Here is a 23,054-nt window from a genome sequence, read left to right on the forward strand (position 1 = left end):
TCTAAAATAATGAACAAGAATTCTGCCTTCCAACCAGTTACTGTGGCAAACCCCAGAGACAAGAGTTTTTTCAAGCTTTGGAGCTGCTCTGCCTTCACCCCTGAAACGTGCTATTGGAGCAACCCAAGGCTTCTAAAGAATAGCAGCAGCTTGCAGACGGTTAATCACTGTAAATTCAAGCTCGTCAGAAAGGCTCGGGAGCTCCAGGCGGTCGCGGGCTCGGAGCAGCGTCGCCCAGCGGGCAGACGCAGCGGCTGCGCTCCGGGGCCTCCCTCCTCTTCACAGCGTTCCGGCGCCCGCGAGCCGCCAACTCCGGGGCGGCCGGCGTGGGGGGCGGGGGGACACTCCGCCGGCGCTGGGAGGGCGGGCGGCGGCTGAGCGGGCGCCGCTATTGGCTGGCTGGGCGGCGGCGGAGGGGCGGGGCCGCCGTGATTGGCGGGGGGGCCCAGCCGAGGGGGGCGGGGCCGTTATATCTGAGGAGTCCCCGTCGCGGCGCAGGCAGTCGGGCTGCTGGAGTGCGGCGCCGCCGCGGGACTCGGGACGCCGGCTGACGCGCGGGCTGGCGAGGCAGGGGGGGGGGGTTGGTGCGCGGCGGCTGCGGGGCGTAGGGCAGGGGTCTGCAGGGCTGCCGTCTCCCGGGGGCCAGCCTTGCCGATCCCGGAGCTGAGTCTGAGCCCCGCGCACACCAAAGACGAAGGCGGCTGTGGCAGCAGCGGCGGCCCCAGCCATGCTGTGCTATGTGACGAGGCCGGACGCAGTGCTGATGGAGGTGGAGGTGGAGGCGAAAGCCAACGGCGAGGACTGCCTCAACCAGGTGAGGACCGGGGGCCCCTGCCGGCCCCCTGAGGCCGGGGTCGGGGGGGGCCTCGCGGTGGTGCCGGCGGCGGCAGTGGGGAGTGCGCCTCAGGCGCCCGGCCTGCGCCCCCTCCTTCCCGAGGCCGTAGGGGCGCGCGGCCCCCTTCCTGGCGCGCGCGGGGGTGGCCCGTCGGTGGGGGTGGGGCGGGGGCGCGACGGGCCGCGGGCCTGCCACCCGGTCCCCCAGCCCGGCACTCTGCCGGAAGAAAGCGGCCCGGCACACCTGCTGCAGGTGGTGTGTGCACGAGGCTGCCTGTCGTCCCCGCGGGGCCCGGCGGCGCCACCTGCGTCCCGGGATGAGGTGGCCGGAGGCGGTCGCAGGTCCCTCAGGTTGCTGGGCAGACAAGCCGGGCCCCTTGCCTCTCACTGCTTCTCAAGCGGCCGGTTCACCTCCCTGCCTCTCCCGATTCTCTGGGGACGGTGGGTTTGGGTCATAAACTCCTTGGTTGTCTGTCAGCACACGCGTTTCCTTAGGAGTGAAAAACCGTTCCAAACAGCGCCTAGCGGTGTGGCAGACGTCAGGATTTGCTCTCAAGTGAAACGCTGTGCCTTCAACCCACCTCGACCTGAGATGTGTTTGGAAAGCCTTCTGTAAAGCTTAGCAGACACTTGTGGCGTGTTTCCTCAGTGTGTTTATTTTTTTGGAACCCAGATGGTTAAAATTGTCCAGATAATAAGCTGCCAAATCAGCTGTGCAGATTGTGCTGGTGGAGGGAATTCCAGTGATTGGAATAAGAAGGGAAATACCCCGTGGATTCCCCTCCTCAGGCTTTCTGGAAGGCTGCATTTTGAGAACTCCTTTTGTGCCTGCCTCTTATACCACGACTAGTGGTTTAGCATCACTGGAGCCTTAGAACTTTGTTCTTATAGCCTACAACAGGAATTGTAACACCGTTGTTGAACTTTATATGTTTTTTTTTTTTTAAAACATATGCAAGAATCTTAGATGGAGTCTTGGTTTGCTTTGACCACATGGACCGCTTGCTTATCTATGCTGCATTCATTTTTGTTTTAGGTGTGCAGGAGATTGGGAATTATAGAAGTTGATTATTTTGGACTGCAGTTTACGGGTAGCAAAGGTGAAAGTTTATGGCTAAATCTGAGAAACCGGATCTCCCAGCAGATGGATGGGCTAGCCCCTTACCGGCTTAAACTGAGAGTCAAGTTCTTCGTGGAGCCTCATCTCATCTTACAGGAGCAGACTAGGTAAAATGATGCTAAAATAAACCAATGTCAAATAGACCTTTGATTCCCTTTAGGGAGAGCCACTGCACCTTCCCAGAGATGCTCACAGGCAGGTTTGTTTTGATACAGAGGTTCATAACTTAGAAGTTTTCCATAGCACAGTTCTTTTGTTGAGGTGAAAAGAGAGCAGCATAGTTGCCCAGGGGTGCATTTTCCAGCTCTTGTGGTATTTTTCTTGTCTTTATAAACGATGGGAGAGCAGGGATGAATTCTTACAAACGTTTGAGATCAGCGCCACAACTCAAAAAAATTCTTAAAAAGAAAGAAAGAAGACCCAACTGACTTCCTGATAACAGCATCTACTGCCCGATAGTAACCTCTGCCTCAGCAGTGTTACTGTAGGTCATTGCAGACTGTTCTAACAGAAAGCAGGAAACAGTTCCTCTTGGGTTACTTAAACTTGGTCAACTTCTTCAGCCTAGTGTCAGATTACAGTGTGTAGCAAAGAGCTCTTTTTCCAAATTTTTAAAGTTTTTCAGTTTCTTGCAAATGCAGTTAAGAAAACTGGTCTAACACCAGTAGTAACATGCTACCCCACAAACACATTACACATGATTGTTGAGTTTAGATTGCTAAATTTCTCTCTCTACTTCTAGAAAGCTACCAGTAGTACGAGACAATTGGAGCGTGTGGTTTCCTTTTTCAAACAGAAAATGGATTCTCCCCTGGACTAGATGTAATACTTTTCTCAAGGATGAGCTAAGCTAGGAAACTGGTGTTTAATATTTATTGCTGAAATGCAGGAGACCTAAATCTTATAGTGGTATATTTACTTTTTTAAAAAATGGAAAATGACTACTTTTAAACACAGCAAACTTTGGATCTTAGTTTTAGTGTTTTCCTACTTTGGCTTGGAAATTTGCCACGACCATAAAAAATGTGAGTGTGACAGTTTTGAGTAATGATGAGTGAGCCATATTCTTTAGCAATTTTTAGCATGTCATTTTATTTTTTTGGTCGTTTACCAGAGGATGGCTAGACACACATTTTGAAATACTGTTTATTTGAGTTTGAAATCTCTGCTTTGCCTTGTTATGGAGCTTTAAAGGGTGAAGGAAATGTTCAATTTTGTATCTGAGAGAAGCTAGTATATTGAATTCTTAGTGCTTCTAAAAATGTCTTGCAAAATATTCAAGTAATTCCATGTTTAAGAATGTCTTAGCTGTCTGTATGACATCAGGATAGGTTGCACTTTTTCTTTTTTAACTTAAAGCTGGTTTGTGAATGCTTCTACTTTGCAGTTCAGTTTGATAACTTGCAATAGAGTAAGAAAAAAATATATGTATATATATAAAACACAACCTCTTGGAATTTTCATTGTTTAGTTTTATCCGGATTTTGCAGTTATTTCAGGGCCTCCATTTACAAATCTATTTTGATGACACAAATTTATTTTTTTAATCTGCAGAAGCTTGGAAGACTAAATACATCATTAAATGATAGCAGTCATAACAGTGTAACATGTGCATTCGTATTATAAATGCTTACAGATTTTACAGTTTGCTACCAGACAGTCTTTACCTGTGTTTTCTTATAATAGAGTTAATAACTATTATCAAATCCATTTTATTCATGCAAGAAATACATTTTATGAATTAGAATTGGAATTAAATTTCCTACTTTATTGACTCAATTGACTTTGACTCTTGAGATTCAAGCCTAATAGCACTCAAAGAATGCACATACCTGGTTAGACTCAGTAATTTTAATTGATTTTCATTCCATTTGAAATCATACCAAAAAATTCAGGTGATCTAAACTTTTGATTTTTAAAATATTAGTATTTTACTTTTCTGTGGGATTGTCTGAAGTAACAGAATTTTAAGGAAATGCCACCTAAATTGTATATAACATTCAGCTTTATAGATGAAGTGATTTATAATTAGCTTTGTACCTTTTCATTAGGAACATAAGTTGTGCTGGGCCCAGTTTTGCTATAGTTAGCATTGTGTTTATGTGCCAGATACTACAGAACAGGAACACTTATTTCCCCTAATGTTAACATAGTAAAGCTGGTGATTAATGTTTTTGATGTTTAATCGTTTGTTATAAAATATTGGTATAAAATGCCATGGAAGTAAAATAGATCTATTTACATAGTGAGTAAGCTCAGCTTTGCCAGTCCAGTTATGAGAGGTGTTATTTTAGCATCTCCCAGTCAAGTCATGAGGGTGCACTTAGTATACTGGAAGTGTCTGGACAGTTTATTAAATGGTGCTGAAATATCCTGCCCAAGCTGTCCTCCATGGACAATTAAAGCAGCCTGCTTACAGTAGAGCTGGCCTAAGGGGGGGCAGTTCATACATTACTTTGCATCAAATTAGGGAGGCTGCTAGAGAATGACAGGCGGAAAGGCCTGTCTGATAGCAGAGTCCTAGGGGCCACACGGAAGCCCTGCATTCTAGGTTCAGCTCAGCCACCAACCACTGGCGTAAACAGCCTTCTAAGACTTGAGACCTGCTGAATACCCTGAAAGAGTTTCTCTAAGATCCCTTCTAGCCGATTTTCTTTTTTTTCCTTTGGCTTCTATTTCTCTTCATATCACTTTTCTAATGCTTTTTTCTAGATAACATTTCTCTGAAGATAGAAAAAACATTTCCAGTGTCTGCTTAGACAGGGAAATAGAGTTAGTCTGGTCTCTGATGTGGCCTAATTTTAGATTTGATTCTTTACCCAGACTATTTTGTTTGCTCTTGAATGAGGAATTCTGGAAAGTAACCGGAGAGGTTTGTTTAGACTCAGCTGGAACATTTCAGAGAGGAAGACAGCAGGTATTTTCAGCAGATGTTTGCCATTCTGTGGATTAAAACGAAACGTGAGACTAATATATTCTGAAAATGGATCTGAAATCTCAGTGATCTTTGAAATTCTTACCTTTCAGAGACTCTTGGTTATTCACAGCAATTCTGACCAGATTTTGTCAACATTTTCAAAACCAGAGGTTAGAGAATTATATGCTTCAGGGATAGTAGGTATTTATACCATCCACTGCCAATAAAACCCTTCTGTTTCTCCTGACTTTGCCACGTTTTAGCAGAGCTCTGTGTTCTTTGCTAGGGGGCACCCTTCTTAGTTAAGATTCACCAACACCTGAATCCTTTATCCCAGAGAACAATCCCCATACAAGCACTCCATGAATGCTAAAGTACATGTTCATGGAAATGTTGTAATCCTGAATGTCGCATCCCATTAGGGTCTTAAAGTTGTGAGCAGTGATGAGTGTGATTGCAGGCCCCAGCTCACTCATCACTCCTTGGAAAAGCCTTCTCTAGGCCCACTGAGGAGACTGAACTCTCCTAATACATCATGCCACTTTCCTCTACAACGTTTAACGAATGTGTAGCACTCATTTACTTTTGTGACCATTTGCTTATCATCAGCTACTCTAATAATCTAAATTCCATTAAGAAGGAGCTGATCAACCATGTATCCCCAGAGTCTAACAAGTAGCTGGTGCGTAAATATTTGCTGAATCAATGAATTAAGAACTTGGAAGTCAGTAAAAATGGGGTTAACTGATACTGATAATACACATTTTCTTGTAGATATTGACATGCTTTGCCAGTTTGCTTCTATAACCTGAAAAGTTTGAGATGATCTAAAAGAAATCTCATCATTAAACAGTTTCTAGCGGTTCTTCTTGATTAATAATTTGCTCAGTGTTTGGCATTCTTCTGTTTGCTTGCTTCCTTCGCCCCCTCTTCAAAGCCATTTGTTCATTGTAGCTGTTTGTTCTTATCAAGGATGAACTGCCACCCACCTGGACCTTTTATGAAGTTCAGATAGTTTTCAAGCTGCAGGCCAGCTTTATCTAATTTCAGCCAATTTGTAGGCCCTTGATACTTATTAAATTCAGTTCTTCCCCATCTCCCAACAAAAATCACTTAGACATGTGAAAGTTCAGGAACGATGGCATCACTGAAACCCACAAAGCAAATACCACATATAAACTATAGGCAGAGATGAGGTGATAATCTCAAATCAGTCCACAGCTGAATCACATTGACCCTAGCCCATGCCTGTAATCATGTTCAGAATCTTATAAAACATTGTCATGAGGGTAAATGTTGATTACAGAACTTACCTTTGTGTGATTCATGGTGGGTAAATTCCATAGGATGCGTTGCAGGAATATTATGTTTTTTATATCAATTACATGTCTAAGAGTGGAACAACACATTCTTTTTTTTTTTTTTTTGATACACCCAAATATAACACTGGCCCCAGGAAAGTAAAAAAGGTTAAAAACAGACATGTATATTATTTTCAAAGAAAGTATTAATTACATTTCTGAATTCTAATTTATTAAGTCTTTCTGCTCAGAATATGGGATGTTTGTGTGGTTTTCTGTTTATTTTAGCCACAGGATGCCCACCTGGGCACCTTCATCTCTTTTTGAACTTCTGATACTTATATATACATATAAAATATCAGAGAACATTGAGAAATTGATTTGTAGCCAAAATGAATTTTTCATTTTGAATGTCATTATAAATAAAATCTGACTATTTAGAGGGCACTAAGGGTCAGACCCTGGAGAAAGCAATGGCAACCCACTCCAGTGCTCTTGCCTGGAAAATCCCATGGACAGAGGAGCTTGGTGGGCTGCAGTCCATGGGGTTGAGAAGAATCGGACACGACTGAGCGACTTCACTTTCGCTTTTCACTTTCATGCATTGGAGAAGGAAATGGCAACCCACTCCAGTGTTCTTGCCTGGAGAATCCCAGGGATGGGGGGAGCCTGGTGGGCTGCCATCTATGGGGTCACACAGTCAGACACAACTGAAGCGACTTAGCAGCAGCAGCAAGGGTCAGACCCAGGGTGACCAGTGGGATTAGGTTCCAGGTATATTTATTCTGAGTTGTGTCCCTGATTCCAGGCCTCTAATCTAGATTGCTGAGAAAGAGATTGTAGTTGACACTCTTAAACTCTGCGATTGCCTGGATTGTTATTTTCCCAGGGACAGCTATCTCCAGTGAGTGAGTAATCATACCTTTTAGAAGTGAGATTTAATGCTTCAAGGTACTTTTTCTGGAGTGAGTTGTAATCAATTTGAAGTGAGGAATTTCTCTCACCTGTACCCTCCTTACCATTTAACTGCTTTAGAGCCTGAGGAGGAAGCAAATTTATCAGTGATTCCCATTTTACATTTTGGGCTTTGAGAAAGATTTCCTTAAGCCTGAATAGAGACCTGACTTGGTAATTACTGGCTGTGACAGTTTTTTCAGTTGCAAACTTTCCATGAAATGTGTTAGAGTTGATGGTTCATTTTAGTTGTGGCTCCTCATTTGAATTCTGAACCTTGACCCTATTACTAGTAGTATGTTCGCAACGTCTTAACTATAAAGATTTTCAAATGTACAGATAAGTTGAAGATTTTTACATTGAACACCAAAAACACCTAGATTCTGCTATTAACAGTTTGACATTCTTGTTTTATCACATATTTATCCACTTATTGGTCCCTCTACCCATCTATCAGTCAATTTTTTAATACCTTTCAAAATAAGTTGTAGATATCTCCCTAAATAGTTCACTATGCATATTGTTAACTAGAACTCAGTCTTTGCCTATAGTTCTTTTCTCTTTCAATATAAAATTTTATATGATGAAATGCATAAATCGTAATATTCCACTTGGTGAGTTCTGGCAAATAGATGTACCTGTTTAAATGAAACCCTTTTTAAGATTTAGAATATTACCATCACTCCAGAAAGTTCCCTCATGACCTTCTGCAGTCATTCTCTACTCTCCTTCCCTACTTCCACCCACCTCACTCCACAACCAGGTTGTATGTTTTTCCGACATAGATTAGTTACGCCTGTTCTACCTCTTGTCAGTGGAATCACACAGTAGGTATTCTTCTGTGTCTGGCTCCTTTTGTTCATCATAAATTTTTTGAGACCCATCGTCTTGTTGTATACATTAGTGACTTGTTGCTGTTGATTGCTGAATAGTATTCCATTGTATTATGCACTGCTGTTTATTTATCCATACTCCATTGATGAACACCTGTTTTCCAGCTGTCATGAAGAAAGCTGCTATAAACATTCAAGCACAAGTCTTTTTTTGTAGACATGTGTTTTCATTTCTCTTGAGTAAATAAGATTGAAATAGCTGGGTCATAGAGAGAGGTAATTGTTTAACTTACAAGTAACTGCCAGACCTTTGCCAGAAGCAGTTGTACCATTCTGTGCTCCTGTCAGCAGTGTGTGGGGGGGCCAGTTCCTCCACATTCCTGCCCGCCTTCTGCTGGGTTTACAGTGCTAGCGCGTTGTAGTTCTAACTTCTACATCTCTATTGATTAATAACACTTTCTCATCAGCTTATTGGCCTTTCAAACATCTTTTGTGAAATATCTGTTCGGGTCATTTGCCCATTTTTACTTTAGTTGTTGCCTTTATTTTTGAGCTGCACACGTTCTTTGTATATACCAGTTTTTTATCAGATATTTGTTTTATATGTGTACCTTTTTCTTGTGATTTGGCTGGTCTTTTTTTTTTTAATGCATTTTGACCGGAAGAAGTCTTTAATTTTGGTTAAGTTTCACTTATGCACTTTTTTCTTTTATGATTTTTGCTGACTGCATTCTGAGCAACCTTTGCCTGTTTCCAAGTCATGAAGATACTCTCCTGTGTTTTGTTCTAAAATTATTACCATTTTGGCTTTTATATTTAGGCCTGGATCCATCTTGAACTGATTTTTGTTGCTCTGGAGTTTAAGATATAAAACAAACATATAGCAATTCTGTTGTGGTTAGATAATTTTAAAATATAACCTGGCAGTTAGAGCTTGTGGTTTAATGACTCATTGAACTGAGGCTCGCGTTCAGGTGACCTCAGTGGGTGTCTCACTCTGTGAGGGACTAACCAGCTGTTAAAATGGAGAGCCAGGTTCAGTCAGTCTCTTGGGGAGAAATTCACTTCAGTTATTGGGACCGGAGAGTTTTTAAAAATAACTATTTAGTAGTTTGCCTGCAATGCAGGAGACCTGAGTTCGATCTCTGGATCTGGAATATCCACTGGAGAAAGGAATGGCAACCCACTCCAGTATTCTTGCCTGGAGAATTCCATGGACAGAGGAGCCTGGTGGGCTACAGTCCATATCCGCAGAGCGTCAGGTACAACTGAGCGACTAACACTTTCACTTTCAGCCATTTTAGAGATGTTTTAGTTGGTTACTTCATTTGGAGTTTAATAGTGAATGTGGATATAGTTGTCTTATTATTTGTGTCATGAAAAGCTTTTCAAAATTACATAACCAGCAAGATAACTGGAGGGCAGTAATAGAGAGTAACTGTCTGTGATGAACAGATCCACAACTCCCGATTGGTTTGCAGAAAATTCTGCTTTGATTATTAGATGATTTCTTTATGAGACAAGGCACGGTTTAGAGGAGAGTATTCTGATTACAGTTCTTAAAAGACCTAATTTTATGGCTTAAAATTGTGGAAAGAAATTCATTTTAAAAATAGAGGAAATTCTAAGTACATATTTCTAAACAAAACGTATTAAGGATGTGTGGCTCTTTTTTTAAATTAAAATATATATCCTCATATTTATTCCTATTTTCTTTCTTTTTAATCTTCCCTAATGCTGCAGTAAGTGTGAATTCATGAATGCAAAAACATGAGTTAGCTGGTAATTTTTCACTTTGGGCTTCCAAGCCCCATCCTATGCTGAAAGTATCCAGTTTCTTAGTAACTGAGTAAAACTGGAAGAATCATGAATTTCAAGGTGCAGCCAAAGGAATGTTTAGAAAATGAGCTTGTCTGTTAAGATATATTCATAGACATTTGCTTAAGACATGATTTTGTTCAAAGGCTTTCTTTCTGTTTATGCTTCTAGCATGTAGCCTAAATTGAATTAGATATGCCAATCACTTTTGATCTTTGGAAAAAAGAAAATGGCAATTCACTGCAGGTCTGACTTCTTTGAACACATCTACTTATTTTGAGAATATTGGTAACCTTTAACCCAGCCTAAGAAAAGGGAGAGGGTGAAATCCATGAACCAGTCAGTTACAGGCCAAATAGTTCAAGGGAAAATAGAAGAAAATACTTCACTCAGAACCACCCCTAACTGTTGAGCCATCCCTGGATTCCTTGCTGTCAGTGGTTCTGCACGCCCTGTCATCCTCCATCTGGGAAGAACACATTAAATAAAGTCTGCTGATGGCCTGCCGCCGCTGTGACCTTTGCTATCGCTGCTCCACGTGCTCTTCTGGAGAGCATAAACTTGTCACCTAAGTGCCAGTTTGCAGCCTGAGTTATTTTGATAGGATACTTTCCTTCACACCAAAAGACTGTAAGTTCCATCAAAAGAGGAACTATCACATATATTCACCCTTGAACCCCAGAACTCCAGCATAGGGCTTGGCACAGAGACGATGCATGACGGACTTGTTGACTTGAAAAGGTTGCTTGATTGCCATGAAATGGCAAAATGCATGAAGTGCCCTACCAGAAAGTTTCTGTAAAGAGGGGGATTTTTGTACTTAAGAGGGTAGCAGTCGCAGTACAGCCTAGAATGTGGAGTATATAGAAAAGGCTATTGCCCTCCACCCCCTTTCTAAAAATTCCAACTCACATGCCGAGAAAGGATCAGCGTTACTGTCAGGCTGCTGGCCACCTGTTAATATTTTGTTATTGCTTTTCTGCCTTTGATTTTGGCAGTTGTCTGTCTAGAAGTTGGCATGGATAGTTTAGAAAAAGAAATTGGACTGATTTTGAACCTCTTCTTTTGCCGGCTATACTAGTCCCTAACTTAATACCTAGGAAATCAGTTAAAAGACACTTTCACATAAGCAGTGATTAAATCGAGAAGACTTAGTTTGGCTGATACCCTTGAAAATCTTTCAGCACATGCTTTCTTGTTTAATGTAAGCATATACTGAGGTTTTTGTTTGCTGCTAGCATGTCCTCTGATGACTGCAGAGACAGAGGTACGTAAACCAAGATGAAGTTTACCGAATGGTTGTCTAAAAAGCCTTCTGGGGACTGAAGCAGTGTCGCAACACCAAGATTTTATGGGGCTGCTAGATCTCAGTCTTTGGATATTTCAAAACAAGTTATTTTTGTAGTCATTTCTTTCCCCCAGTAGGGACCCCCTTCTCAGTTTAGCAGTATGTCAGAAATACTTTAAAGACAAGCAGATGTTTGGTTTAATAAAAACCATGCTTGTGTTCTCTCAGTGCTATTATGCATTCTTACTGTGATTTCTTCATAGGGGGCTTTGAATGAAAAAAAAAAAAACACTGCAGTGTTTGGCAGAGTCTGATAATTTTAAACATTTCTTTATCGTTGTAGAAGGCACAAAATGTTGAATTTAAGCATTTTTTAAAGGAGGATTAATGGCTCTTGTCAGCCCAAAGTTTTGAGACACTCAGCAGTGCCCCTCCTTGTTTTTTCTAGCCTCAGGTTCTCCTGCCTTGCATTGTTCTCATACCTTCTACCTGGATGTCAGACACAAGACTAACATAAATAAAAGTGACTTGAGGACTCGAATAAGGATATCCAGCTGAAGGGGGAAGCTGAGTTTAGGAGCCTTGTTCAGAGCTTTACAATGATGATCACAATTCATTTGTTAATTGAGGGAGTAGTGTGGCATTTCAGCATGTTGGAAAGGATGTATTGAGTCATCAGGGAAAGTTATACTTCTGCATTTGCCAGAGACAAATTTCATAACCCTGGCCAATCTGTCTATGACAGTTTAAACACTCTGTTCAGAGTCTTAGGCAATACAAATTGTCAGGTAACAACATCTGAAGTTTTCAAGGATTCTAAGTTTCACTTACTTTTTGGTAAATGTGGAATGCAGTGTTGCATACAGTTAGGACAGGGTCAGATGGAATGGAACTAGGATGGGACTATAAACTAATTGCAGACAGTGTGTAGTTTTATGTACATTTATAGAACTCTCTGATGTTAGATGCACTTAGAAAGTCAGTTTACATGCAGCTAAATGGTTTGTGTGTGAATTAGACAGAAGGGTATCCAGATGAGGGGATAGGAAAAGTGGCCTTCAGGACAGAGGGAACAGCAAGACCAGAGATGTGGGAGTGTGAATATGCTTGGTTTTTCCAGAAAAAAAGAATTGTCCCTTTCCTGGGGCATAGTGGCTGGAGCGAATGACAAGAGTGCACGTGTGTTTGCTCAGTCACTTCAATTCTGTCTGACTCTCTGTGACCCTGCGACTGTAGCCTGCCAGGCTCCTCTGTCCGTGGACTCTCCAGGCAAGAGTATGGGAGTGGATTGCCATGCCCTCCTCCATGGGATCTTCCCGACCCAGGAATCGAACCCACGTCTCTGATGTCTTCTGCATTGGCAAGCGTGTCCTTTATCACTAGTGCCACCTGATATGGCTGGAAATCTGGGGCAAGACGTTGAGAAGTCTGGGTTCATGCTGACAGTGTGCTTCCTTGGCAAACAATGGGGATGTCTTGAAGGATTCTGAACAGAGGAATGGCAAGTCCATATCAGAAGCAAGCAGCTTGGAAGATGGATTCATGCAGAGTCTAGAAGAGAGATCAGCCTAGGGGCTATTGTAAATTCTCTGACAGTTGAGAGCTACAGTAGGACAGAGGAAGTAAAAACAGGGAAAACGGAACTAGATTTAAAAGAATTTTCAGAGATAGAAATTAGGCAGAAAGAAAATGAAGAATCAAGATTGAGTGTGTGGTAAAAATAGCAAATCACTCTCTGGTTTCCACTGGGAGAAAAAGTGGGTTTGGAGAGGAAGACAGTTTGGCTCCGAACAAGGTGAAATTGGGATACTGAAGAACACCTAGGGGCGAAGTCTGTAAGCTCTTGCACATTTGCGTATGAGCCTTAGCAGAGAAGTTCAGGTGAAAACGAGAGATTTGAGTGTCATTTGAATAAGATATCAATTACACATCAAGAAAAAATTTTTCTGATTAAGATCATTTCTTTTGAAATGTATAATGCAGAAACGTGTATATAATTATTATGTGTGTATGTACTCCTTAGACTTATTTTGCCTTACTTCTCATAATTTTAATAAAAGGTCTGTAAGTGTAAGCATTTCCCAGGTAACTTTCTACCCTGCTCTGTTTTTCTTACTTAAAAGGGATTATGGAATTGCCACACAGTGCGTCTGACAACCATGTTAGTCCCCCGGCATAACCTCATTCTCATATTGCTTTGCAGGCATATCTTTTTCTTGCATATAAAGGAAGCCCTCCTGGCAGGCCACCTCCAGTGTTCCCCAGAGCAGGCAGTGGAACTCAGCGCCCTCCTGGCCCAGACAAAGTTTGGGGACTACAACCAGAACACAGCCAAGTACAGCTACGAGGAGCTGTGTGCCAAGGAGCTCTCTAGTGCCACCTTGAACAGGTGAGGCCTCACTTCAGGTTCCTGTTTGTTGTCATGGATCTAGCAGATTTATAAGAATCTCCAGGAGAAAGATCAAACTATGATAGATACAGGTAATTTGTGAGGTCGAGACTAGACCATTGCCCACTCTAACCAACTGTTTTCAAAAGATTCTTATCCTTTTCTCTGAGAAACTTACACAAAATATAATCCACACAAATAAATGCCCTTATACAAAATGCTGTGTAACAGAAATTATAAAGTCTCTGGCCTTTTAAGAATGTAAGTCTCTTAGAGCATCTATCGGGTATGTTGACCTTTCCTTCATCCCAGAAAGGATTAAATCAAGAGACCTAACATAGGTGTTTTAATTATCTATTCATGGGTAATGAGTTGCCCTCCAAAACTTAGTGGCTTCAAACAGGAAAGATCATCTCACAGTTCTCTGGGTCAGGAGTCTGGCGTGGCCTGCCTAGGTTCTCTGGCTGCGGATCTCTCAGGAGGCTGCAGTCAAGCTGCCCATGGGGTTCACCCTCTTCCGAGGGCCCAGCTGAGGGAAGGATCCGCTTCCAGCTGGGCTCAGGTGGCTTGTTGTTGCCTGGCCTGTGCCCTTACCACATGGGCCTCTTTCCATAACATGGTGACTAGCTTCCCCCAAGACAGGCAGTCCGGTCAGAGCAAGAGCGAACACCCAAGATGGAGTCTTTATAAATTAATCTCAGAATTGAGTGACAGCCCATCCCTTTTGCCATAATCTGTTCATTAGAAGCAGGTCATTAATCCAGCCTATACTCAAGGAAGGCCTCCTGGTGGCTCAGACGGTAAAGCGTCTGCCCGCAGTGCAGGAGACCTGGGTTCGATTCCTGGGTTGGGAAGATCCCCAGGAGAAGGAAATGGCAACCCACTCCAGTACTCTTGCCTGGAAAATTCCATGGACTGAGGAGCCTGGTAGGCTACAGTCCATGGGGTCGCAAAGAGTCAGACACGACTGAGTGACTTCACTTTCTTTTTTTCATAACTCAAGGAAGTTATAGAGGGGCGTGGATACCAGGGGGTGGGGATCTTTAAGGACTATATTGGAGGCTGTTCCACCCCAATAGATAAAATAAATCCTGCATATTTAAGTTCCAAATGACCTAATCAATCCCATATAATGCTATATTATAGTGAAACTTAGAAAGTAAACTTAGACAAATACATGAGCCATTCCTAGGTATAAATTTCTTACATATATTTTTAGAGATTTTCTGTTCTTTTAATTTATCCTCATCTGGCATCCCCAGTAGTTTTTTCTACTAAATATTTAATAGTTGAGATCTTGAACAGTGTCTTAAAAGTATTTTACAATAAGGTTGCTAATTAAATGAAACATCAATAATATATAGCTTTAAGTTTTTATGATTCGTAAATGACAGTGTCAGTCTAATTCACTAGTAGAAATAATAGATTTCTCTCTGAAGACTGCATCAGTTAACCTCTCTGTACACTCTGGCCTTTTGGTGTCTTACAGCATTGTGGCAAAGCATAAGGAGCTGGAGGGGACCAGCCAGGCTTCAGCCGAATACCAAGTTTTGCAGATTGTGTCAGCAATGGAAAACTACGGCATTGAATGGCATTCTGTGAGGGACAGCGAGGGGCAGAAGCTCCTCATTGGGGTTGGACCTGAAGGAATCTCCATTTGTAAAGATGACTTCAGCCCAATTAATAGGTATCCCAGGTCTTAAATTTGTTTAGGGTGGCTCAGACGGTAAAGCGTCTGTCTACAATGCGGGAGACCTGGGTTGGGAAGATCCCCTGGAGAAGGAAATGGCAATCCACTCCAGTACTGTGGCCTGGAAAATCTCATGGACAGAGGAGCCTGGTACGCTACAGTCTATGGGTCGCAAAGAGTTGGACATGACTGAGCGACTTCACTTCAAGTGTGTATATACTCTTGTAGCTCTGATCATGAAAATAGAAAGTGGAGAGGGATAGTAAACAGTCATCCTTTAGGGATAGCATGTTTCATTTGGGGTAGGTACATTAATTTTATTCAGGCCTTGATAACCATTCCATTATTTTTTTTAAATGCAGGCTTAAGTGTACTGATGTGGCGGAGTTAATATTTCTCAAATGTCATTCATCGCTATAAAAATCTCATTTCACCTACACACAGTCCCCCAAAACTCCCTCTAGAGCTCCTCTTCACTTACCCCAAGTGCTTTTCAATGAACCTTTATAACTTGCGAGCAGAGTGCTTATCTGATGGTCTTATCTGAGCATCTGGTTTTATGGCTGGGCCACGGCCCATGGGAACCTCACTAGGTGCCTGCGCAGTGGCGGACCTCCCCTGAGTTGGCTTACTTTTCTCTTCCCCCGTTTTAGGATCGCTTACCCCGTGGTGCAGATGGCCACCCAGTCAGGGAAGAACGTGTACCTGACCGTCACCAAGGAGTCTGGGAACAGCATCGTGCTCTTGTTCAAGATGATCAGCACCAGGGCGGCCAGTGGGCTCTACCGAGCCATCACAGAGACACACGCGTTTTACAGGCACGTACCCTCCCTGTGCTCCATAACCCCAGGGTCTGCCTCGGGGCTGAGGTTTCCAGATGACAGCAAGCCTCCTACAATTCCTGGGATCATTGTGTCAGTGAACCGTGTACAGAGTTTAAAAAATCGGCTATTTGTGAGCCCTTCATTTCTGCCCTAGTAGGGGTCCTTCTCAACATTGTCCTGCTTTTCTTTCAGAACATGTGCATGTGGCGTGGAAGGTGTGAGTGTGAGCTGCACAGACTCGCTCCACTGCTCATCTCTTAGCCCCTTTCCTCACCACCCCCACTCTCCCCACCCCCTGACCAAGGTAACTCTGAGTGAGGGCTTGTTCAGTGAGGGCTTGTTTTTGCCCTTGTGTTTTGCCCTTTCCCTGCAGGATAACCCAAGTTGTTTTTCCTCCCTGGGAGAGTAGCTGCTCTGAATCCTCAGTGTGTAATGAGGATCCCTCGATAACCATATTGATTCCCTCATTTCTGAGGATGCTTTAGTGTTGTGATTTGACTCAAATATTTGGAAAATCAAAAGCTACAAAATGTAATTGGCAGGCAACCGAACTATTTTATGTTAAAATAGACACATTGTGAAGCAGAATGGAAAATTTGTAGAAATTTTTAGCATAAATCCAAGGTTACAAAGAAAAACGTCCCTTTTCTCGCCATAAGCTGCCTTCGACTGTAGCTACTGTCCGTGGAGGTGGAGGTGCCCTCTGTGTTCACCGCTGCCCAACCAGAGGTCCTTTCTCAGGAGACATTTGGGAAGCATAGAGGTGGCATCATTGAGATGCTTAACACATGCGAGACTGGAAGGATTTATCTTCATGCATGCAGACAAGAATGTTAAATGTCTGCGGACATGAGCCTCCCTATTCATGGCAGCATTTAAGGTCCAGCTCGTGGGGACACCCAGGCCTGTCAGCACTGAGGTGGGTGTTGCGTCTCTGTCCGTAGGTGTGACACGGTGACCAGTGCCGTCATGATGCAGTACAGCCGAGACCTGAAGGGCCACTTGGCTTCTCTCTTTCTGAATGAAAACATCAACCTGGGCAAGAAGTATGTCTTCGATATTAAAAGAACCTCCAAGGAGGCATATGACCACGCCAGGCGGGCTCTATATAACGCGGGTGTGGTGGACCTCCTACCCAGAAGCGACCCCAGCCCCCCAAACTCTCCCCTGAAGTCCTCAGAGAGCAGCACCAGCTGTAGCAGCTGCGAGGGCCTCGGCTGCCAGCAGACCCGCGCCCTCCAGGAGAAGCTGCGCAAACTCAAGGAGGCCATGCTGTGCGTGCTCTGCTGTGAGGGTGAGATCAACTCGGCCTTCTGCCCCTGCGGCCACACCGTGTGCTGCGAGGGCTGCGCCACCCAGCTCCAGGTGAGGGGGCCGCCTGGCTCCAGGTGAGGGGGCTGCCTGGCTCCAGGTGAGGGTCCACATGGCTCCAGGTGAGGGGCTGCTGCTTAGCTGGCTGCCACGGGCCAGGTGCTGACTTGTGGAGGCACTGATGGAAAATGTCCATGTCCACCTGGGGAAGGTCTTTGTATTTGGTGACTAGGAAGGTGTGGCCCTTAGAAAACAGTATAGATTAGCACACTTTTCTCGACAATGTAATTAGTAAACTACAGGCTTCTTTCCAGTCCTGGAAACGAGGATCAGATTTACACGGTAAGACATCTCGTTGGGCTGGATCTTCCAACAAGATCTCCCAAAAGAAGGCTGAACTCCTTTTCCATTTCATGTTTTCTCTGCTTCCTGACACTTAGGAGTATGGTGTCTTTTACTTACTTATTATTTGGGGAAGAATTCTTAGAGTTTTGGGTGATAGTTAACTCACAGTAGGTTGTTGCCTGATTATTTATGATTCATTTCCTTTTATTACCAACTGTGTTTCTCAGGTCCCCTTGGATTGGCTCTCAGTTAGCAAGTCAAACTACTTTTAAAGTTTGTACACAAAATAAAGTACCTCTTACATAGTAGGTTTTCCTTTCTTGCACCTTGCATTTCCTTTTACAAAAATTTTTTCAGTTTGTTTTCATCCCCTAGAACTGTTAGCTACATGTCGCTGTGGTTTTATGTAAAATTAGCCCTAAATAACTTCTAGTCCTTAAGAAGCTGCTAATTTCAGAACTATTTTTAGGGCTACACATGAGCCAAGAGGATGCCTGCATTCTTCCTTAGACTATACAATACACTTTTTTCCCCAGGAGTGGTCGTGAATTTGCCTTTTTCTGTCCACGTTGTCTGATCCTCACACCTAAGGCTCCCCCTGTGATTGAGGAGGGGATCTGCTTGCTGAGAGGCCAGCCCCAGGGTGGGGGTGGGGGTGTGTGACTGTCCTGTGACTGGAGCAACCATACTCCCTGGCCATGTGGCATCCACCCAGTGATGTTGTCCAAGCCAACTAGCCAAGGACACAGTCTCTGGAAGGGTCTCTGGGTCTCCTGCATCCCTGCCCGAGGCTTCATAGTCAGCGCATGTGGGGACTATAGTCTCATCTCACAGCAAAAGACCGTCAGAATCATTTCACTCACTGTGCCGTGTTTAGAGTCTGACTGAAAACCTGATTAATTTCCTTCAGTTTATACTTTTTCATAATCTTTAGTTTTATTTACTTACTTTTAAAACTTTTTATTTTGTGTTGGGGTATCAGTTCAGTTCAGTTGCGTCCGACTCTTTGCGACCCCATGAATCGCAGCACACCAGGCCTCCCTGTCCATCACCAACTCCTGGAGTTCACTCAGACTCACATCCATCGAGTCAGTAATGCCATCAGCCATCTCATCTTCTGTCGTCCCCTTCTCCTCCTGCCCCCAATCCCTCCCAGCATCAGAGTCTTTTCCAATGAGTCAACTCTTTGCCTGAGGTGGCCAAAGTACTGGAGTTTCAGCTTTAGCATCATTCCTTCCAAAGAAATCCCAGGGCTGATCTTCAGAATGGACTGGTTGGATCTCCTTGCAGTCCAAGGGACTCTCAAGAGTCTTCTCCAACACCACAGTTCAAAAGCAGCAAATCTTCGGCACTCAGCCTTCTTCACAGTCCAACTCTCACATCCATACATGGGGTATAGCCGATTAATAATGTAATCGTTTCAGGTGAACAGTGTAGGAACTCAGCCATACATAGACATGCATCCTTTCTCCCCTAAACTCGCCTCCCATCCAGGCTGCCACACAACATTGAACTGAGTTCCCTATGCTATACAGTAGGTTACCTTGTTGGCTATCCATTTAAAATATAACATTGTGTACATGTCCATCCCAAACTCCCTGACTATCCCTGCTCCCCATCTTTCCCCCTGGCAATCATAAGTTCATTGTCTAAGTCTGTCTCTTTCTGTTTTATAACTTAGTTCATTTGTATCATTTCTTTTGAGATTTTACCTATAAAGGATGTCAGGTTTCCCTTGTGGCTCAGATGGTAAAGAATCCGTCTGCAATGCAGGAGACCCAGGTTAGATCCCTGAGCCGGGAAGATCCCCTGGAGAAGGGAATGGCAACCCAGTCCAGTATTCTTGCCTAAAGAATTCCATGGACAGAAGAGCCCTGGTGAGCTGCAGTCCATGGGTTGCAGAGAGTCGGACACGACTTTGCAACTACACTTTCACTTTCATAGGTGGTGTCATATGATATTTATCCTTCTCTGCTTGACTTAACAATCTCTAGGCCCATCCATGTTGCTGCATATGGCATTATTTCATTCTCTTTAATGGCTGGGTAATATTCCATTGTATATGTGTATTATCATCTTTATTTTTAATCCTTTGTCAAGTGCAAACTTACAAACTGGTCAGAAAGCAAAGATCTCTCCCAGGGAAAAGCTAGAAATAATTGTGACCACAGCATATTTAGAAAATGCACTGTAACAGGTACCATAGGTAAACACTGAAGACACAGATCCGAGAAGGTGTCCTAACCTGTAGTGCTGCTTCTTTTCCAGTCGTGTCCCGTCTGCAGATCACGGGTGGACCACATCCAGCACGTCTACCTGCCAACACACACCAGTCTTCTCAACCTAACTGTGATCTGATCTGCTGTGCACTTACAGGACATGCTATGTCTCCATGAACTGCACTAGTATAAGCTATAAAAGAGATAGATTGTGGAGAGAAAAAATACTCCAACACCCATCTGCCATGCAACGTATAGGGGAAGAAAAACCAACAAGGAAGAATAGAAAGAATATAACTACTTCTCACCGCCAAAATGTACCATGTGTAGAATCAGCACCTGCTGGGTGGTGACCAGGAGGAGCTCTGGGACCCAGATACATTCCTTGGACTTTCCTTCTTTTTATGATCAAGTAAGGAATCAGGAAAAATCTTTGACATCAGTTAAGTGGCAGCCTAACCCTAAAGTGGGTACCTTTTAGAAAATGATGTTTTAAGTCTCCTTAATGTATCCCAAGGTAAGTTTCCTACCTGCAGCCAATTTTGTAAGAATTTGTTTTAAGGATTTACTTGGTTCTTTTTGTATGGGTCACGGAGCTCTGGACATTTTTAATAGGAAAATTTTTCTTAAAGAGATAGTCATCGTTTTAATGTCATTTCTGTTTTTTCTAACTTGTTCAAAATGATTGGGAGGCAAGCAGATTTAAAAATCGATTCGGGAACTTTTTTTTTAAAGTGGGCAACAAAGTTGTCAGATTTAAACCAGTCTGGCTAGTGGAAAGCAGATCACTCCACATGGATGGATTCCTGTCCCTTCCGTCTCCCTTCTTCTTACCACATCCCCAAGCCTTTCAGTGATAGAATGCTACCAGTTTAGTTAGACGATTTCTATGTAGTAGTTGGCACTCCTTGGGCCTCTTGAGTTGGGGGAACATTTTAAGATTGAAAAGGGAGTGCATGTTCCTTGGAAGGGAGAGCATTGTTCACCGAGATGACGCTTCGTGGCATACAAATGGGGTGGTTCGTGAATTCTCCCATGCACCCTGCTCCAGCTTCACCCAGTGGGGTTGCTTTCGCTTGATCCATCAAGCCTTTTATAGCCTTATCATAGATGTCCTAGATATTATATGCTTTTTTTCTTTTTTGGTAGTAAATGCTTAGGTATTAACTCTTTGTTGTCCCTCTATGTTATAGAGAGGTTTCGGGTTTTTTGTTTGTTTGTTTCTGTATTCTTAATCATGTTTTTCCACTCCCACTTGGGAATTTTGGACGCTGGTCAGCTTGTGGGTTTTCTAGGATGTTGGGAAACCTAGGTGACCTTATTGGGTGCAATACTAGCTACGTTAAAGCTAGAAACCTACACTGTCACTTTACTGAGATTTCTGAGTATACTTTCCATATTGCCTTAATGTAGCAGTAATGTGTTTATGCATTTGTTTCTTTGCACAGACATTTTGTCAAATATTAAAACTCTACTTTTTTATGGCACATATTAGCATATAAGCCTTTATTCCAAGAGGTATTTATTTTTTCACTTGTAAAAAATAATGTTTCCACATAAAGAACTCTGTTATATCCTAGAGGACTTCTGTCTTTTATATTCAGGATAATAAAGACTTTAAAGCAAACATGGGTGTTTGTATCGTCATAGTGATTGTCATTTAAGCCAGTTTTTAATCATTTAAAAAGAACACAGATAACATCCTGGTTAGTATCTACTGTGGTCCTTCATGGGAAGTTTGAAAATGTTCAGAGTATTGGCTCTAACTGAGGAGAATGTTTACCAGTTACTCATTCATCTATGTTTTCTGGTTTATAGGATTGGAATGTAGGTGACAGTGGGGTCATATGCACAAGCAGAAGAGAAGTTGGGAAAAGGACTGTAAAGTACTGGAGAAGGAAGGGAGTGGCAAAGTTGAAAGTTAAAAATGTAAACCCGGGTGGTACCACCAGTGCGTGGCCTAGTCAGGACAGGTGAGTGTCATCCTGGGTCCCAGCAGAGACAGCCCCAGGCTGCAGACATGACAACTGCCTTCCATAGGACAGCTTGCCTGCTTCTGCCAGTACCTCGTTGCCCTACGTGTGCCAGTGTGTGCTCATGAAGTACGTTGTGGAGCAGAGTACAGTGCACGTAATATAAAGAACTCAGAACTATCTGTGGCAGTTGTGTAATTTCAGCTGCTGCAGAAGTTCAGTACAAGTGCAGTGACTTTAAGTAAATAATTTTCTAAAAGTCAAGAAAAGCAAGATTTGTTTTCCACAAGTCAGCCCACCATCAATTTCTAGGAATTAACTCATTTGTTCAATCAATACATTTATTGAGCACCTGCTAGGTTATTACGCAGCACCGGAAATTTAATAATGACCATGACATGAATGATATAGGACTTAACCTATAATTTACACTGTTTTCTCTATATATAGAAATTAATATTCAGAATCATAGAATATTAACACTGGAGGGAATCCTAAGGGTGATGGTCTCAAAATACTGGCCAGAATAATGGATGGATGGATGACAGGCCAACAAGTGGATGAGATATTGTTCACTCTTCTAGACCGTGGACTCCTAAAATTTAACGACTAACATAAAAACTACTATATTACAAGGTGACTTAATAGAGCTATAAGAAAAGTGCCATGGAGGCACAGAAGTTGATGGTTGGTTCTCCTTAGGAGCCAAAAACCCTGTAAGCTGAGCCTCAGCATTATAGAGGAATTTTACTAGGTGGTAAAGAAAGCATATGGTGCACAAAGGGTTAGAGTGCAGTTTGGGGGTCTGGACCATCTGCTGTTGTCAATGACATGGTAAGAAAATGAAGCTCAGAAGGGAATGTGGCTAGAGTTACAGTAGTGGACGACCTTGAATTCTGGGCTTCATTTGGACTTGGTTCTCCTCTGCATTCAGAACCAAGAACTTTTGAGGATGAGAGGGTGGCAGGCAGATCTGGTTCTTGCACAGGGAACTCCTACCTCAGAGGAAAGGACGCACAAGAGCAGGAAGAGAACAGAAAACTCAGTTTTGATCATCGATCGACATTACTTTGCCGACAAAGATCCGTAGAGTCAAAGCTAAGGTTTTTTCAGTAGTCATGTGTGGATGTGAGAGTTGGACCATATAGAAGACTGAGCATCGAGGAATTGATGCTTTTGAACTGTGGTATTGGAGAAGACTCTTGAGAGTCCCTGGAACTGCAAGGAGATCCAACTGG

General features: G+C 43.1%; 1 protein-coding gene across 1 annotated transcript; it reads left to right on the top strand.

Annotated features, from left to right (window-relative positions):
- Positions 501-21,470, top strand: MYLIP (myosin regulatory light chain interacting protein). The gene is made up of 7 exons (XM_018039180.1): positions 501-814; positions 1,871-2,061; positions 13,269-13,454; positions 14,944-15,141; positions 15,798-15,962; positions 16,913-17,333; positions 19,893-21,470. The coding sequence occupies exons 1-7, from the start codon at positions 728-730 to the stop codon at positions 19,980-19,982; spliced, it is 1,338 nt and encodes a 445-aa protein (XP_017894669.1). The 5' UTR covers positions 501-727; the 3' UTR covers positions 19,983-21,470.

The sequence above is a fragment of the Capra hircus genome, chromosome 23, assembly GCF_001704415.2.
Source record: "Capra hircus breed San Clemente chromosome 23, ASM170441v1, whole genome shotgun sequence".
NCBI lineage: Eukaryota > Metazoa > Chordata > Mammalia > Artiodactyla > Bovidae > Capra > Capra hircus.

What these genes read in the sequence shown, in the direction of transcription:
- MYLIP (XM_018039180.1), top strand. Translation starts at nt 728, where the DNA reads ATGCTGTGCTATGTGACGAGGCCGGACGCAGTGCTGATGGAGGTGGAG. An exon ending in TCTAGTGCCACCTTGAACAG is followed by an intron (nt 13,455 to 14,943) that starts GTGAGGCCTCAC and finishes GGTGTCTTACAG; the next exon opens with CATTGTGGCAAAGCATAAGG. An exon ending in GCTGCGCCACCCAGCTCCAG is followed by an intron (nt 17,334 to 19,892) that starts GTGAGGGGGCCG and finishes CTTCTTTTCCAG; the next exon opens with TCGTGTCCCGTCTGCAGATC.